Source organism: Notolepis coatsorum, assembly GCF_963971535.1.
Source record: "Notolepis coatsorum genome assembly, chromosome: 3".
NCBI lineage: Eukaryota > Metazoa > Chordata > Actinopteri > Aulopiformes > Paralepididae > Notolepis > Notolepis coatsorum.
In genome coordinates, this window is record NC_140167.1 from 201,066,518 (window position 1) to 201,084,320 (window position 17,803).

The window sequence follows — 17,803 nt, forward strand, 5'->3', positions numbered from 1 at the left end:
AAATGTCACTCGCCAAACCTAAAACCTGCCCGCCATTGGCGCTTGGCGGGTGCCTATGTTGTTCCGTCTACAAATCATATTATACCAGGTAGCCAATTGACGGAAAATCCATCACGACTCTGAATCAAATTGACGGAAATCAGTCTCAAGACGGAGCGCTTTAATCCCTGCAGGTGGAACTACGCTGCTCACTGATCATGCTTGGTAGCAGTACTGTTAACAGAGATTGTCTGAAGGAGCCGTCTGCCAACAAAGATAGTTACATCAGATAACAAAACTATTCACAAAATGGGTCACCATTCATACAGTTGTGACCAATAAGTACTTGTGATTACTTTACCAATAAGTACTTTACCGAACCATTTGCATGAATTTCTTTGTGACTGCACTGCAGTCCATACACACACATTTAGCCATGTATTAATTAATATGCATTAACGCAAATAACACAAGAAAATTAAGCGATTAATGACCATACAATGACTAAAATTATTTCCTATCCCTCACCACATCATGTATATAACCTTAACCCAACTTAACATCCATTCTCACCATAAACTTAACCACTAACCCAAATATGTCCCCATTTTCACCTTGAAGACAAGGCTGACATGTCCCCCAAAACTCAAGTCCAGAGCTCCAAATGGTCCTCGTAAGCACAGTAATATGTGTGTGTACACACACGCACACGCACGCACACACACACACACCTTTGTTCTCCTCGTTCTCTGCCAGGGCCTTGACACTGGACATCAGGATGTCATCGTACCCCAGGAACTCGTCCAACAGGAAGCGGCTGAAGCCGTCCCCAAAGCACTGGTCCTTCATGGGGTCTGTGAACACATGAGTCAACCGTGTCACTTCTAAGGCTGATACCACTTATCGAACCAAACCTGCTGGCACTGAAAGTGTTAATATATGTATTATTGTTATATTGTAGAAATGTGTGCATTGAAATGTATGTAAAGTCTCGACGACATTGAAAATGAGGGTGACCTCAATTGTCTTTTCGAGTATAAATAAAGGTCGATGATGATTTGCTCTGAGCTCAACCTAAAACCCTAGGGTGCCGCAGAGCTGCCAGGGGTGCCTTGAGATTAAAAAATTAAAAATTTAAATTTTATTATTTTTAGATTACAGAAAAAAGGGCTATATGTTGCAGCTTCACTGTTTTCCATGAAAATACCATATTTGGATAAGTTTGACCATTTCTCAAAATCTGAAAATCATTATTTAATAAAACACAGAAAAGGATCACCAAGTTACTCTGGATAAAAAAAAACTTTACAGACAACATTGAGACAAAGCTTCCTGACACATCTCCATCCAAACTCTTGGAAGAACTCATTGAAATCTCATCTGATACCACCTGGAGAGCTCGTTTCAGTGTGTGGTGCTGAGTACCAAGTATCTCATGATGCAGCAGTTAAGGTGTTGATACCATTCAGCACCACATATCTGTGTGAAGCTGGCGTTTCATCCATGACAGCTCTGAAAACAAAATATAGGGCCAAGTTGAGCCTTGAGGATGACATGCGTGTTGCCTTGTCAAAGATCCCACGTATTGACCGTATTATTAGCCAGCAGCAGCAGACCTCGCATTGAGCTAGAAATGTCCACTGAACGAGTGCTTATTTTCTGTATTCATTTATATTTTTTGAGAAATGGTAACTTGGTGATCCTTTTCTGTATTTAAAAAAAAATACATGATTTTCTGTTTTTGAGAAATTGTCAAACTTATCCAAATATGCAATTTTTATGGAGAACAGTGCAGCTGCAACAGATAGCACTTTAGTGATCCTTTTCTGTATTTAAAAGAAAATACATGATTTTCAGTTTGAGAAATGGTCACACTTATCCAAATATGCTATTTTTATGGAAAAGTGTGCAGCTGCAACAGATAGCACTTTAGTGATAATTTTCTGTAATTTTATTTAAAGAAATACGGTATGCTATTTGATTTACTACTACAAGCAGTGTAATGTCAACAGTACTAAGCCATTTAGACCTGAAACACCTGTTAATAATGCATTATATAGGCATATACACACAAATGTGTTTCCCGGTTTCTTAAATAAACATTATTTTGAAAGCAAGCACTTTTGTCATCATTGTAGCAAAAAAGACAGGACCGGAAAAGTCTTTATCGTATGTAGGGGTGCCCTGGAATATTTTATTGAACACAGGGGTGCCTTGGGAGCAGAAAGGTTGAGAACATCTACACATCATCTCATCCCGCTGAAAATCCCCCAAAACACACTCTGTAATTGGTCAAACCTCATGTCAGTCATCTCCAAATCAGCTTTCAAGGATATAAACTAGGACCTGCATCTGCCTGCCTGCTGTGGCTGTTTGGTTTTGCTCAGTTTGTCTTAACATGTTTTAATCTTGTTCTGTTTGAACTCTGTATTTGTTTTACCTCCTGGCCCCCTATCCCTCAACAGGATGTGCCTTTTGCCAGGTCGCCATTGTAAATATGGATTTGTTCTTAATGATTTACCTGGTTAAATAAAGGTTAAATAAAATAAAATAATAAAGTACAAGCTATGTAAGCTGCAGCTGGACTACCATTATTTTGTATGCTAACACTAGCATTTTGGGAGTTCTAGCGTCAAGAATAGCAGTAGTATTAGTAGCCTACTTTTCCGTTTTTTGAATAGCATTTGTAAATCATCCATCAGGGTAAAACCTTTAGATAATGGTTTCATTACTATTTCCAAGGAAATAAGATATTGTTCCATGTTTATCACACCTTGTGTGAGAGACAGACCCTTCTCAATCTAGCACCAATTTCTCCTCACGCACTGAGTATGTTAACACTTTGAGTGCCAGCCACGAGAAATCTCATTAGTTCATGCCATGCGTTGAGTGCCAACCGACGAGAAATCTAGTTTTTAATCGTAATTTTTTTTATTATCGATTTCCATTCATTTTTCATCAATCTAGCCTCACGTTACCAGTGGGGATCTGTCTGAGCTCGAACAGGGAAAATACCGCCCTCTATCGTCTCTCCGGATGGTATTGCACCCCATTGGATTGGACTAAAGGAAATGGATGGGAAAAAAAGAGTCCGGATTCCACATTTTACTTGTCAGGCATGTAATCCGAGCCGATCCCATTCATTGCCCACCATCAGAACAGCGTGGAATATGTCTTTCGAGCACCCAGCGTTGGATCAATAAACGCAATCGATATTTGAAATGGCGATCAGGAATTGGAATAATCTTTTTGGAGAACATCCGATCTGAGGTAAGGAATCTATTTTACCAGTCTTGGGATAATCTATTTTCACATATATATCAACGTGTCCCATATGTGTGTGTGTGGCTGTGAGTGTGTGTGTGCTGATCAGGAAATAAGATAATAGATTTTTCAGCCCGCTTCTATAGCGTGCATAAGTACACATATACTATCGATAATCTAGCGTTTATAAGAAAACGATACATAAATAGGCCGAAAAATGACAACGTGTTTTGTGTATTCCAGTAAAGCGTGATTCCTGCAGAATCTCTTTTTTTTTCTGAAAGTTTAAAAAAAAAAAAAAAGTGTTTTTCAAAATGGTATAAAATGGAAATGAACAGATTAAAAAACAATCCGTTTTGACAATGTTGACTGCAAACAAGTCATTGATAAGCGACGGGCGTATTAGACACAGCCATAATTTAAGATATAGTTCATGCGTTCGCAAATATGATCGCCCGCCATTGACTACAGCGTTGGCACTCAAGCGCCTATTTCTGGCACCCCCTGCTGGCACGGAAAGTGTTAAGTTAATTTATTTTGTTTAAATAAATATAACCTATACTAGTTATGTCTCCCGTTGTATTGGTTTGCCCTCTTGTGGACATAATGGGCAATAATAGATGGTGCAAATGAATGGTTCAAGCCTATGTGTTTCTCTTTTTTTAGAAGGAATAGTCAAAAATCGTAAAAGAAATGCATATGTACCCCAGTTGCTATTGCATGTACAATTTGTACATATGTGTTTTATTACACGTATATGTTCATACATACCAACTATTTCGCCTGTTTTATTCTCCACCCATCGATTATCCATAGCAACACTACCATCACTGACATCCAAGAAGGGGGATCCCCCCCTTGAACGGCCCTTCTAAGGTTTCTCTCCTCCACATTTTTCCTATTGCTAGGTTTTTAGTGAGTTTTTCCTTACCTTCACTGGGGTATGTCTGGGAGTGTTGTTTTGGATTTCATGATGTTTTTTTTTGTTCTTGATTTATTGTGATGTTTCTTCTTGGTCTGTTTAAAGAAGACTTGTCCAGCCCATGGGGTGATTGCGTGCTTTACAAATACATTTGATTTGATTTTGAATGTTGAATGTTGTGCAATAGTTGAATGCAATAATAGAGAGTAATTTTCGGGTAAAAATTACTAGACCATCGTGGGTTCGAGTCCCTGATCATAAAACACAAAGGCTAAAGTGGGTTCAAGTCCCTGTGATCATAAATCACAAAAGCGAATGTGACGTACCATGATGATAACCCTTTTTCTGTTTTCCCTTCTCAGGTGCCACCCGCCCCTTCCTGTGGAGTGTGCTGATTACCCGATGATGATGGCAACTGAGGGCAATCACTCATTAAGGGGCGGGTGGATAAAGCCAGAGAGTCTGCACACACTTCTGCCATTGCCACTATTGAGTGGATTGACTATTGTGTTGCACCTTTTGCCATTGCCACTGACCTGTGTGGATTGTTGTGTTGGCCTTGTTGTGTGTTCATTGTGTTCACACTGCTACTGGTGTTTGGGCCAGGTAAGTTTGATTGTGTTTCGTGGCACTCTGTTAATTTGGAATAGCCTTATTGTGTTGTGTTTGTTATTGCGGGGAGTGGGGTGTTGCCAACCATGTGGCTTTTGGCTTGTGTCCTGTGACACGTTGATAACTTGTGTTTGTTTAGTGTTTACCTTTGCGTAGTGTTGTTTGTCTTCTTGTATATCCCTGTTTGTTCTCCCCTTCCCTTGTGTCATAAATATAATAATAAATATCCTTTACTTTTGAAAACGCTTTATTTCCTCCTACCGGGACCTGTGCTAAATGCACTTAGTGGACGGGTTGGCTTCACAACAACCCGGTTCAGGTACATTTATATTATTATTAACCCTTTGTACGAGACACTAAAGTTGAAAGGATACGGTGGGTTCGAGTCCCTGTGATCATAAATCACAAAAGCTAAAGTTAAAAGGATGTGTATCAGTGATAATCAAACCGTAAACGAAGAGGCCTATTAACTCATTCAGGGCCGAGGATATTCCTCATCCTGTTCTAGCTAGGCCACGCTGTTAAAGATAGTAGTGTGTCACATTGTTTGTAGAGCTATATCTATATTCTATATTATAGCTATGGATACAATACTATGGTCATTTGACAGTAACCATCGTCTGTCCAAGATGCTAAAAATTATTTACTTTTTCATGAATACGTTCGAGCGTTATGCCGTGGTGAATATAAGTATAATTTCGGAATGATCCGGGCTAATTCCTGGGAGGCTGGTTATAGGGCGCAACGTGAATTCTACTAAAAGCATTGGCGTTTAGTCCCTGGACACGCTACTATTTCCAAATCAAATGTATATAATAGGTATTATGCGGGCGCAACGTGAATTCTACTAAAAGCATTGGCGTTTCGTCCCTGGACACGCTACTATTTCGAAATCAAATGTATATAATAGGTATTATGTTTGATCATGAACGGCATTCGTTATTACCACAACACACGCCGATCAGCTGGATCTGTATGAAAACATTGTTGGATCAAGCTGAAATTGACATCAGATAGTCCTTACCTGTGGTCGGGGCTATTCCAAAAAGAATATTCCAATTGTTTGATCGCCATCTGGTCCATCTGATGTCCATCAGGTCCACGACATAATACGGCACAACACATGCATCGATTGTCCCGAAAACTATTCAATGCGATCGAGTGAAGCCCTAGGCTTCCCTGTACTAAAAAACTGTCCCCGGAGCGGTTTAAACGTAACACCCGGTCTGGAACAGGGTTTACTGCACTCTCGATACTGCCACCTGGGAGGATCTGGCCGGAACTGCACCCTCTGGGTCCCAGTATGCCTTTTAACAGCAACGTACAGGTCCGAGACATTGAATAGAATATTAAAATCGAAAAAAAGTAAAAACAATCCAAAAACGTATATATATATATATATGATGTGAAGCACTTTGAGCTGCAATTCTTGTATGAAAGGTGCTATACAAACAAAGTGTATTACTATATTATTATGATTATTTTTTGGCAAGCTTCTGACGAGCTTCTGACAAGCGTAGCAGCATCCATTATCCATGCCCGTCTGGGCCAGTCTTACCCAGTGTGACCACCATGACGGGGATGTTGAGGCGCTGCCGGGTGGTCTGGGACAGACGCAGGAAGCCGTACTCCAGAGAGTACTCCACGATGTACTCCTCCTGGGGCCACACTGTGGACAGACACACGCGTCAACATCATGTCTTTCTGATTATTATTTATTATTATTATTATGATTACATTATTGATTGGACAGCTACACCGGACTACACATGTATTATGTTTAGTTTTATAGTTTAAAATTCATAAATTAAATAAATAAATAAGTTTATTTATAGCTTATCTACTTTATAGTTATAGTGTATATGTATAGTTACAGCTTATAGTTTGTATAGATAGAATATATGTTGTGTACTATGTTTACACATCTACCGAGGTTGAGGTGCCGGGAAAAACAAGTCTCACGTTTTCCTGAATGTATGTACAATTTTTAAAACTGTGACAATAAAATAATGTGAATCGGAAGCAGACGCATCCAAACTGAAGGAGGTCCGAGGACAGAGACATGGCGAGAGTGAAGAGGTTCAGAGGGAAACATGGAACAGAGTGGAAAGCCTGGAAAAGCCGATTGAAAAGGCGTGTAACTCACTGAGGTGTAGATGCAGGAGATAGGGAGGTGAATCGAGGAGGACAATGGGGAGGAGGAAGAGGAGGAGGAGGAGGGGAGTGGGGTGTGTTGGGTTTACCTGCTCGTGTTAGCATCTCAATCTCGGAGACAGTCTCCCCCAGCGGCTGCATACCTTTAGTGGGCGCCTGGCTGAAGGAGAGGTCCTGGCTCTCGTTGAGGCCTCCTCCTCCCCCATGGCCTCTGTTGATGCCGCTCAGCGAGGGCTTCAGGCGCGGCTCGATGTCCAGCTCGAACTGGGGGGGGGGGGGGTGAAAGAGAGAGATGAGAGAGTGGAACCAAAGGGGGGAAAAAAGAAAAGTGAAAGAAAGATGACAAGCATTTTCAGAGAGAAGCAACAGCTGGGGCAGCAGAGAACCGCTGGAAGGTAAGAGACGGGCACGTCTCCAGGGATGGGCAAAACACACAAGATTGCTATTCGATAGATAGTCACTGGGAACCATTCGAATACTAATCGAAAATCGTCCCAGCCCCCCTGTGTTCCCACGGCCCCCAGAGATCTGATGAGCTTTTAAATGTTTAGCCCGTTAATCATGAATCACTTCTACATTTTGGCTTCATCAGCTCACAAGACACAGCTGATTCAGCTCCTCGTGCCTCTATATAGACCACTAGGGCCTGACAAAAATAATGGTTTGGTTCCGGTTGCCGACCGACCCTGCCGATTTAGGTGCGACCCAATTTATTTTATGAGTTTTAAAAATAAATAAAATAAAATTTGTTGTTTGTTTTTTATTTTTACAATAAAGTTTCATACAAATCTTAGTCAAACCTTTAGTATTATGGATATTAAACATGCTGTACATCCATGTTGTTGTGAACATTTTAATTAAATAAAGAAATTCTCTATCCATAGTCGCCGTGGGAAAGAATAAAATAAAAATTAAATAAATTCCCTACCTACCCATGGCCTTAACTGACAACCAACAGGAACCAAACAATATTTTTAGCTGAGAAAAATGAGAAAAATTCATCTTAAATTATTAATAATTTGTATTTCCTTAAACATATACGTAAATTAACAAAATTAAGTAAAATAATAAAAGAATATAAAAAAAAATCTTCCCCCCCCCCTTTACGAGTAATACACGATCAATCGAGTATAGCATGTGATCAATCGATCTGGATTTTTCTTAAAGATTCCCATCCCTAATATAGACTGCCCCTCGTGCCTCAACTGGTCTAGCCTCGGGACCCAACATTTCTTAGTTAAGTCGCGACCCACATTTTTTAACCACTATGATTTATTTCAATTATTTTTTTTGTGCAGTAATACACAATCTTTCATGCACTGTTAACACTATGATCGCCGATGACGAGTTAAGACGTCATTCCTAGCCATGCTCATTCTGCCGAAGACGCCGTAACTCGTCTTTGATATCAATATTTCAAAAATCTGTGATCGAAATCATATTTCCCCTCCGGAGCCCTGAGACACACTGCAAAGCTCCACTCAACTCTCTAGCGGTTCAAGAGCGCCATCTGGTGGCCGATCGGCAGATCGCAAACCGGAAATGACCCTTTGAACCGGAAGTGCTCATCCATATGTGGTCCGGGCACTAGCTATCGTTAGAGAGACTCAGTCTTGACACAGTGAACATCGATCGGTGCAAATAACTCGAAAAAACAACATGATTTGGACGTATATACTATTCTGTTCCACGCTCATCTGCCACGGTAAGATTCAGCGTTATATTCTAACGTGTTCCATATAAACTGCTATGATGAACATATGACCCACTCTGGATGAATCATCTAACGCTGCCCACGGAATTATAAACGATCCCCCGCCCATCCGGTCATCATCAGATGATACGTAGTAACTCCTAGAAGCACATCCAGTTGAAATTTTTTTATCTCGCACAGATTCCTACCAAACTGTATTTGATCATCAATATAATGCATTTAGGGCTATAAATCTGAAGAAAGCTGCAGAAAACGATAAAAACATTTATACTTTAGACCGTATTTTAGTATGAATATGTGAATGAGTATAACATTGATACACCCTGAACAATACATATAGGACCTTGAATGGGCCATGATAATGTCAATTTAGCAATACAATTTAAAAAGTTATAGCCCTGCAAAGAAGGGGAACTTCTCCATAGACAAATAGAGATGGCGAGGGATGGTAAATTATGAATTTTAACCATGGCGATCAAAGTGTTAAAAACATGAAATAAACACAAAAAAGAACAAAAGTGCAACTAGGGCTAAAAACCCAATGAAATAAAATAATAATAATAAATATTATATGCTTCTTAGCAGACTTCTTAGCTTAACACATTGGGCGCCGGGGGTTGTGCCCATCATTGTACCCAATCTGCCACCGTTGAAAGCCTATGGAGATGTTTACCTTCTTTGCAGGGCTATAACTTTTTAAATTTTATTGCTATATTGACATTACTATGGCCCATTCAACATCGCTTATCTATCGTTCAGGATGTGGGAACGTTATATTTTTTCATTCATACATTGTTGTGTTAATACCGTCTAGAACAGGGGTGGGCAATTATTTTTCCCGGGGGGGCGAATGAGCAACTGAAAATATGTTGGAGAGCCGGGCCAAAATTCCAAACTCAATTATGCATAATATAAATTTTATTTCTATATAAAAAGCAGTAAATGGCATTGTTTTGACCCCTGGTAAGAGTGTATGTTATTATTTGGCAATTAAAAGGTGAGGTTAGCTTTCAAAAATAAAATTTTATTTATTTCCAAAATGATAAACAGAATGTGAAACATTAATAACAAAGGGCATGTATGAAAAAGTGCTATACAAATAGTTATTATTTTGAGTTTCATATACTATTGAAACAAGGATTTTCTTAGCTTTCTAAAGACATCACATCATCTTATAGCCAAAATAAACAAGACATGTCACTGAACTGTGTAAAGAAAAGTGTCCCAGTTTTGTAGCCTTTTTGACTTTACATGCCTATATTAAACATTTAATGTTTTCAGAACTGTGCAAAAAAAAGAAAAAAAAATATCAAGTGTCCCATTTCACTTGTTATATTTCCACATTTTAGTGTTCTTCAGCTATTTTTGTTTTCATTCAGTGTGATAAATCCAGTCTCTGTTGAGCTTTAACAAGTCCATCAAAGTCAGGTTGCATGTCTGAGGTGGAGATGCAAAGCACAGCTGCCAGATGTTCATCAGTGAGAGGATCTGTACCTGGACTTGGTAAACGTCATGACTGAGAATGTCTGTTCACATATAGGTGGATCCAAAGAGAACCAACATCTTCTGAGCATGTCTCCTCATGTTTGGAAAGTTCTCCCCCTTGAGAGCAGAGTAGAACTCTAGCAGTGATGCTGACTTAAAGTGCTCTTTCAGTAGTGAATCAGACTGCAGGTCAATGAGTTCAAGCTGAACATCAGTGGGTGCACCATCAACACTGCAGGTAAAAGGAGAGGAAACCAGCTGCATTTCATCCTCAACCTTTTTGAAATCTTGAAAACGCCTTGAAAATTCATGGATGAGTACCTGTGCCGGTGATCAGCTGATGGTTTGACTTCTTTCAGGGTTTATGTGTTCGAGATTGTTGCTGCCTAGTTGCCTTGAAATTAATTGCAAATAAAAAAAATGTAATCTACCTACCTCAGTTGTGAAAAAAAAAAAAACACTTTCGACAGTTTTCGGCTTGCCATTGCCCCGACTGCTTTGTTGTTGAATCAAGTCAAATCCTAGGTAAGTGTATATTGTGCGTGTGAACGTTGACATGAAAAGAAAAAATGTAAAAAATAAAAATAAATAAATAAATATATATATAATAATTTTTTATTTATTTTTTAATCATCGTGTAATCTTTCGCGGGCCGTACAATGCCCAGGTCTGGTCTAGAATATAAGTATGTTTTTAAGGTTTTCTGCTGTAATTCCAAAAACTAGAGTTATAGGCCCTGATAGATCTATGATAGATTATCGATTGGCGTTTCTTTCCTATACACCATAGGTGTCAAACTCAAGGCCTACGGGCCAAATGTGGCCCGCCACGTCATTTGATGTGGCCCACAAGAGCTCTAAAAAAATAAAAACATTAATCTTGCGTTAAAAATAGTGGCGTTAAAAGAATTGTGGGTTAATGAGTTAATAAAGCTTTAACTTTGACAGCCTTAGTTATTACACATTCTTACACATACATGTATGTTGAACATCTGAGGTATTGATAAAGTAACAAAGGAAAAAAGCCAAAAGCACTTACTCCTCAGACAATTTTACAGCCCAAAATACAAAAAAGATCCAGGCGGAATAGGTAACAAAAGGTTGAAGAAATATTGTCTGAACTGTCGGATGCAAACTGGCTGTGTGACATAACCGAGCATCTCGCTCAATTGAATAAGAAGCTGTAGGGACGCAAACAAGTCCCACCCAAAACTTGACCAATATAGTTGTGAACTGACACAACCCTTATTTTGTTATTTTTGAGTACAGTTACAGTTGTGTGTTCATGCAGACACATAATAGCAATTTCATTACGAATTGAAAATGGGGGACCCTGATGTAAACAAGACGAAAGTCTTTCTCTGGTCTGCATCCCCTTAACAATTGTGTGTATTGAGCTGTACTGTACTGTACCCATTCTGCAATCTGTTAATTAAAGTTAATTAAACGATCTTCCATTAGTTGGATGTATGGCCTCTGCAAGGTTGTGTGCAGCCATTTGTTTTTGTAACATCTGCTACATCTGTCCCACGTGTTCTTTGCAGCTCAGTTGTTAGTTCTGCTCCTCTTGACTGTGACAAAAAGGTTTTGAACAAACTTAATGTCATAGCTTGTATTTGATGATATTCTTCTTTGTTATTTACTTGAATGGATTGATCATTGATTGATGGAGTAATATGGGGTTCTGATAAACAAAAAATATTTGTTAAAATAACATAAGCTAACATATTTTTACATCTATGCAAATGCATATGCAATATGTGTAACTTGAATAAGTAATAAATACAGAAACATGTTTAACAATATGTAAATGTATAGTTATGTCCCCCAGGGCTCGGTTTTAGGACCCCTTCTCTTCTCCCTCTACACTAAATCACTGGGTAACATTATCACGTCTCATGGCTTCTCCTACCATTGTTATGCCGACGATACTCAACTCTTCCTCTCCTTCCCTCCCTCAGATATCCACGTCTCTGAGCGGATCTCGGCCTGTCTGTCCGACATCTCAGCCTGGATGACGTCCAACCACCTCAAACTGAACCTAAGCAAAACAGAATTGCTCCACCTGCCGGCCAAATCCTCCCCCCTAACCGACATTTCAATCACAGTCGAGAATGCAGCTGTGACTGCGTCCCCGACCGCCAAGAACCTTGGTGTTGTCCTCGACGACCAGTTGAACTTCTCTGCTCACATCGCAGCGACGACCAGAACCTGCCGATTCCTCCTGAGCAACGTCAGAAGGATCCGCCCCTTCCTGACAAAAGAAGCCACCCAACTCCTCGTCCAATCAACAGTCATCTCCCGCCTCGACTACTGCAATGCACTGCTCGCTGGCCTCCCGGCCACTGCCACTAAGCCTCTTCAACTCATTCAGAACGCAGCGGCCCGCCTGATCTCAAACCTACCGAAGTCGGCCCATGTCACCCCACTTCTTAGGGACCTGCACTGGCTCCCCATTGCTGCACGAATCCGCTTCAAGGCCCTCGACCTAGCATACCGTGCGGCAAAGGGAACCGCTCCCGCCTACCTCTGGTCAATGGTCTCTAACTACACACCCTCAAGACCCCTACGCTCTGCATCTTCTGGCCGCCTCAGACCTACTCCTATCCAAGCTCCGGGAGGGTCATCAAAGAGAAGTCGCCTATTCTCAGTCCTTGCCCCACAATGGTGGAATGAACTACCCACCCCAGTTAGGACAGCCGAATCACGTCCAATCTTTCGCCGTCGACTAAAGACGCACTTCTTCAACCATTATCTGAATTTAAAAAAATATATATAAAAAAAAAAAAAAAATCTAACCCTAACTAACCGTACTGTCATGCACTTGTCCTAATAAACTAACCTACACTGTAGCACTCAACACTTTGATGAACATTGTTGCTCAGCTGATAGAGTTGTGCCCTTCCTGATGGCTTGTCGTACAGAACTTGTAAGTCGCTTTGGATAAAAGCGTCAGCTAAATGACTAAATGTAAATGTAAATGTAGCTACATTTATTTTACATTACATTAACATTTATACGGTCTTTGGCCCTTTGAGGGCAACCATAATGCTGATGTGGCCCTCTGTGAAAATGAGTTCGACACCCCTGCTCTATATAGACTGCTCCTCGTGGCAGTATCCACGGTGACATCCTCACCTGCACCGAGCTGTTGTCAAACATCTCCAAGGTCATCTCCTCCTCCTCCTCGTCCTCCTCCTGCAGGCTCAGCCCCGGCGCGCCCCCTCCCTCCATGTCCCCCTCCGCCTCCTTGACCAGGCCCTGGAAGCCGTCCGTCTCGTAGAACTGCAGGAAGATGGGCGCGCGGCTGGAGTTGCGCTGGATCTCCACCCGCAGGATGCCGTCTCGCGGCCACTTCTCCCGCACGTGCTCCAGACAGTTGATGGGCGAGCGGGAGAAGGCGATGTGGATGTAGGCCAGGATGAAGAGCACGAAGAGAGCCTAGAGGGGGGGGGGGGGGGAGAGAGGGAGGGGGGGGGAGAGAGACAGGGGGAGAGGGAGAGAATGAGAGAGATTACATTAACATGGTATCAACACATTTTCCACTTTTCATTACATTAACCCATTACCCGCCAATATCGCTGTTCAGCGTTATTGCCCGCCATGCGTTGTCTGCCAATATCGCTGTACAGCGTGTTTCAAGTTCATATTTCATATTTTCGTCATGGAATTCATATTTCACCCACGGAGCCTTGTCATATGCTGCGGGAGCCATCACAACTCTGCAACGCTTCAATACCGCCACCTGGTGGCCGATCGGCGAGTTGCCAAACCGGAAATGCTCGTTGGAGCTCGGTCCGTCCCCTAATTCCGTCCGGCCACTCGTTTATCGTCCCGGGACTCAATCCACACACCGTGGACATGGATCGTTGCCATAACTCAATAAACAACATGATTTGGGCGTATATTAGTATTATACAAACCGGAACTGGATCGCCGCGATCCCCACCACATAACTGGGATCCGTTTGTTCCACTCTCATCGCCCAACGGCACGAGGAGACTGACGTGAGTTTCAGCGTTTTTCTTTATCATTTTCGATACAAACTGCTCTGATCAATATATCACCCATACTACATAAATCATTTAACGTCGGTCACGGAATTATAAACAACCCCCCGCCCCCCCCCCCCCCCCCCCCACCTCCGTTCACCCGCAGATGATCAGTCATACCGTTTAGGACCATGTACAGTTGACATTTTTAATATAGCATGGATCGGTATCAAACTGCATTTGATAATCTAATATATGCATTTATGCCTATATCTCACGTTCTATGAAATACTGCAGAAAACGATAAAAACATTTATACTCTAGACGGTATTTTCGTATGAATGTGTGAATGAAAAAGTAAAACGTTCCTACATCCTGAACGATAGATAATTGATGTTGAATGGGCCATAGTAATGTCAATTTAGCAATACAATTTAAAAAGTTATAGCCATGCAAAGAAGGTGAACATCTCCATAGACAAATAGCGCTGGCAGAGGATGGTTTAGGATGATCAAAGTGGTGGCAGAGAATGGGTTAACTAGATTTTGGTCATGTGGTTCAATGTGATGATTGCCAATACTAGGGATGGGCGATTAATCAAGTTTCAATTATGATCTTGGCTTTCCACGATCTTGGAAACAAGATAATTGTGCCGCATGTCCTGTGCAAATTACAATGTGATATGAAATTTTTTTATGGCTTTATCTTTTTTTTATTTTTTTAATCTTTTCCCCCCTTCTTTTTTCTCCCATCCCACTGCTAGTCGTTATGCCAATTCCCAACCCCCTTCCTGGTTGTTGCGCACTTTCCCCTACTGTTGGTCCGAGAGGCCGGAGGCTATCACATGCTTCCTCCGACACATGTGCAGCCAGCCGGCAGCCAGCCTGGCCTCGCAGATTCTCACCGGGAGAGTGTAACGTGTGGAAGGTCGCACTACCTCTCTCCAGATCCTACGCTTGCAGAGCAGGCGCCCCGACCGAACTGTAGGGGTCGCTGTCCACAACGCCCAGGACCCACCCATGGCTCCCCTCCCCCTAACTCAGCCAAACGAGTTAGTATAGCGATCAGCCCGAGCCAAGGCAATGCTGACTCTCCGGGAGTCGAGACCGCAGCCTCTTGCATTGGTTGCCAGCATGTTTAATATCCATAATACTAAAGGTTTGACTAAGATTTCTATGAAACTGTATTGTATACAAATTTTTTATTTTATTTTTTTTTTAACTCATCAAATAAATTGGGTTGCACCTAAATCAGCAGGGTCGGTCAGCAACCGGAAACAAACCATTTTTTAGATCCTTTCCTCGCTGTGCAGGCGCCCCGACCGAACTGTAGGAGTCGCTGTTTACAACGACCAGGACCCACCCACCGGCTTTCCCACCCTCTAACACTGCCAATTGTGTTAGTACGACGGCCGGCCAAGCCGGAAGCAACGCCGAGAGCTGGGCTCGATACCAGTATCTCCTGCGTTGGGGGCGAGCGCCTTGCCCACTGCGCCACCCGGACGCCCTATGGCTTTATCTTGTAATACAATTGTTGTGCTGCTATTTCTTTCAGAATAGTCGGTTTTCTTTTACTTTATTATGCTACTGAAGGAATTTTCTTTTATTAACTTCAAGAATAGGCCTAACGGAACGTAAACCAATCCCGGTCACCCTCTTTATCTGGGAACGCCCAAACTAGGGATGGGTACCTTTCACATTTGAACCGATACCGGTACCGGTACCTGTGAATCGATACCGGTACCCAACGGTACCTTTTTTCGGTACTTTAAAAAAGAAAAAAAAAAAAAAATTGTTACTTTTTTTTTTTTTTTTTTAACTTTACTTTTTTCTTTTCATGTCAACGTTCACACGCACAATATATGCTTACCTAGGATTTGACTTGATTCAACAACAAAGCAGTCGGAGCAATGACAAGCCGAAAACTGTCGAAATTTTATTTACCTACCTCAGTCGTAAAAAAAAAATCCAAACTTCAAATAACTATAATTTCGACAGTTTTCGGCTTGTCATTGCTCCGACTGCTTTGTTGTTGAATCAAGTCAAATCCTAGGTAAGCATATATTGTGCGTGTGAACGTTGACATGAAAAAAAAAATAAAAAAAAAAGTAAAAAAAAAAATTAATAAATTTTTTTTTTTAATTTTTTTTGGTTTCTCACTTGATTCGATACTCGGTAGTACCGACGTGTTTCGGTTCGGTACCTCAAAAGTACCGAATTCGGTACCCATCCCTAGCCCAAACCCAACTTCGGTCACGCCCCATCTTGCGCGGCATTCTGGATCTTTCCTCACAGCCCCACCAGATTTTGACGTCGAAAGGTAGGTGATATGAAATCACTTATTTTAGAGTATATATATCAAATTTCATGAGTATTCATCTATATTTAGTCATCTAAAGACTACTAGATGTGAACGTTTGTACCACTGCAACGTTATAATTGTTCGAATGTGTTCGGGGCGACGCTGATTTCCAAGTAAAAGTAGCATCCTGTTCCTTAAACATGAACTCCCACTCGCCCCAAGATGAAGTCAGATTGTTTGGTTATGTTGCTAGCATATATAGCCAGTGTTTTGTCCGACGAAATGTGTTGTACATTTGTAATCTTAAGAGATCTAAGTTTGTCTGAACGAGTGATGAACTGAGGTTGCGCGAAAATAATCGAAGGGAGAACAATAATTTTCGCGGGGAAAATAATTAACTGGTTTTCTCTCTCTCTCTCTCTCTCTCTCAATCTCTGTATAAAAAAACATCTGAAGCATAGACAGACAGAGTGACAAAGTCCAGAGACAGCACAGCAGACACGGTAGGTTTGTGTGTGCTTGTTTGTTTCTCTACAGGTGAATGGAGGTGTGTGTGTGTGAGGCTGCCATGCTGAACTGGGTGAAGGTAAGGTTGTGTGTGTGTTTGCATGTCTGGTAATATTTCAGCATAATCATTTTGGTTTCATGCTCATTCATATTCAAGTTCATTAACAATAGGCAAGATGTTCTTGATACCTTCCATTGTTCTGCATCTTTTCATCAGAATTTCACTCATATCCAACAAACCATAGCAATAAACTAAATTCATCATTGAGGTCAACAACCTCCTTATCCATATTCAAAAAAACAATTCAAATCTAATTTAATTTCATCATAAATCACTCACATAAGTTCCCTCCTAGCACTGTTTTTTTTAAATAATGTGCTAAATAAATCAAATAAAATAAACTCGTCAGTCGTACAATAATAATAAAGTTCATATTATTTTACTTTCTTGTTTAAAATATTTTTGTGTTTGCAGAGCATGCCTAATATCCGGCAAATGCGGAAGAGGGAGAGGAAGGTGCGTCTGTGGACCCAGGAGGCCATGGATCAGGCCATTGCAGAGGTCAGAGCAGGCAGGTGGAGTGCGAGGCGGGCAGCCACGTTGTTCGAGGTCCCTAAGTCCAGCCTGATCGACCGACTCAGCGGAAAGGTGTCTCTGGCCTGCAACATCGGCCGGGGCACCTATCTTACCCCTGAAGATGAAAGTTCCCTGGTGGAGTACTGCTTGTACTCTGCCAGTTATGGGTTTCCGCTGACGAGGTCGCAGGTCCTGGCCCACGCCCTGGCCATCTATAACCTCCGCCACCCAGGGAACCTAAAAACATCCCTTGGCCAGGGGTGGTGGATCAATTTTAGGGAGAGGCAACACCATCGC

The 17,803-nt window shown here is 41.5% G+C and overlaps 1 protein-coding gene across 1 annotated transcript in view; it reads right to left on the bottom strand.

Annotated features, from left to right (window-relative positions):
* tmem259 (transmembrane protein 259) overlaps window positions 1-17,803 on the bottom strand; it is a gene marked incomplete at its 3' end in the record, with an annotated part of 94,469 nt that overhangs the window by 22,209 nt on the left and 54,457 nt on the right. The window contains exons 2-5 of the mRNA XM_084311505.1: window positions 13,268-13,570; window positions 7,021-7,195; window positions 6,336-6,446; window positions 711-833 (exon numbers count right to left, since the gene is read on the bottom strand). Of these exons, the coding sequence (XP_084167631.1) occupies window positions 711-833; window positions 6,336-6,446; window positions 7,021-7,195; window positions 13,268-13,570 (712 nt within the window). The remainder of the gene's footprint in view (window positions 1-710; window positions 834-6,335; window positions 6,447-7,020; window positions 7,196-13,267; window positions 13,571-17,803) is intronic.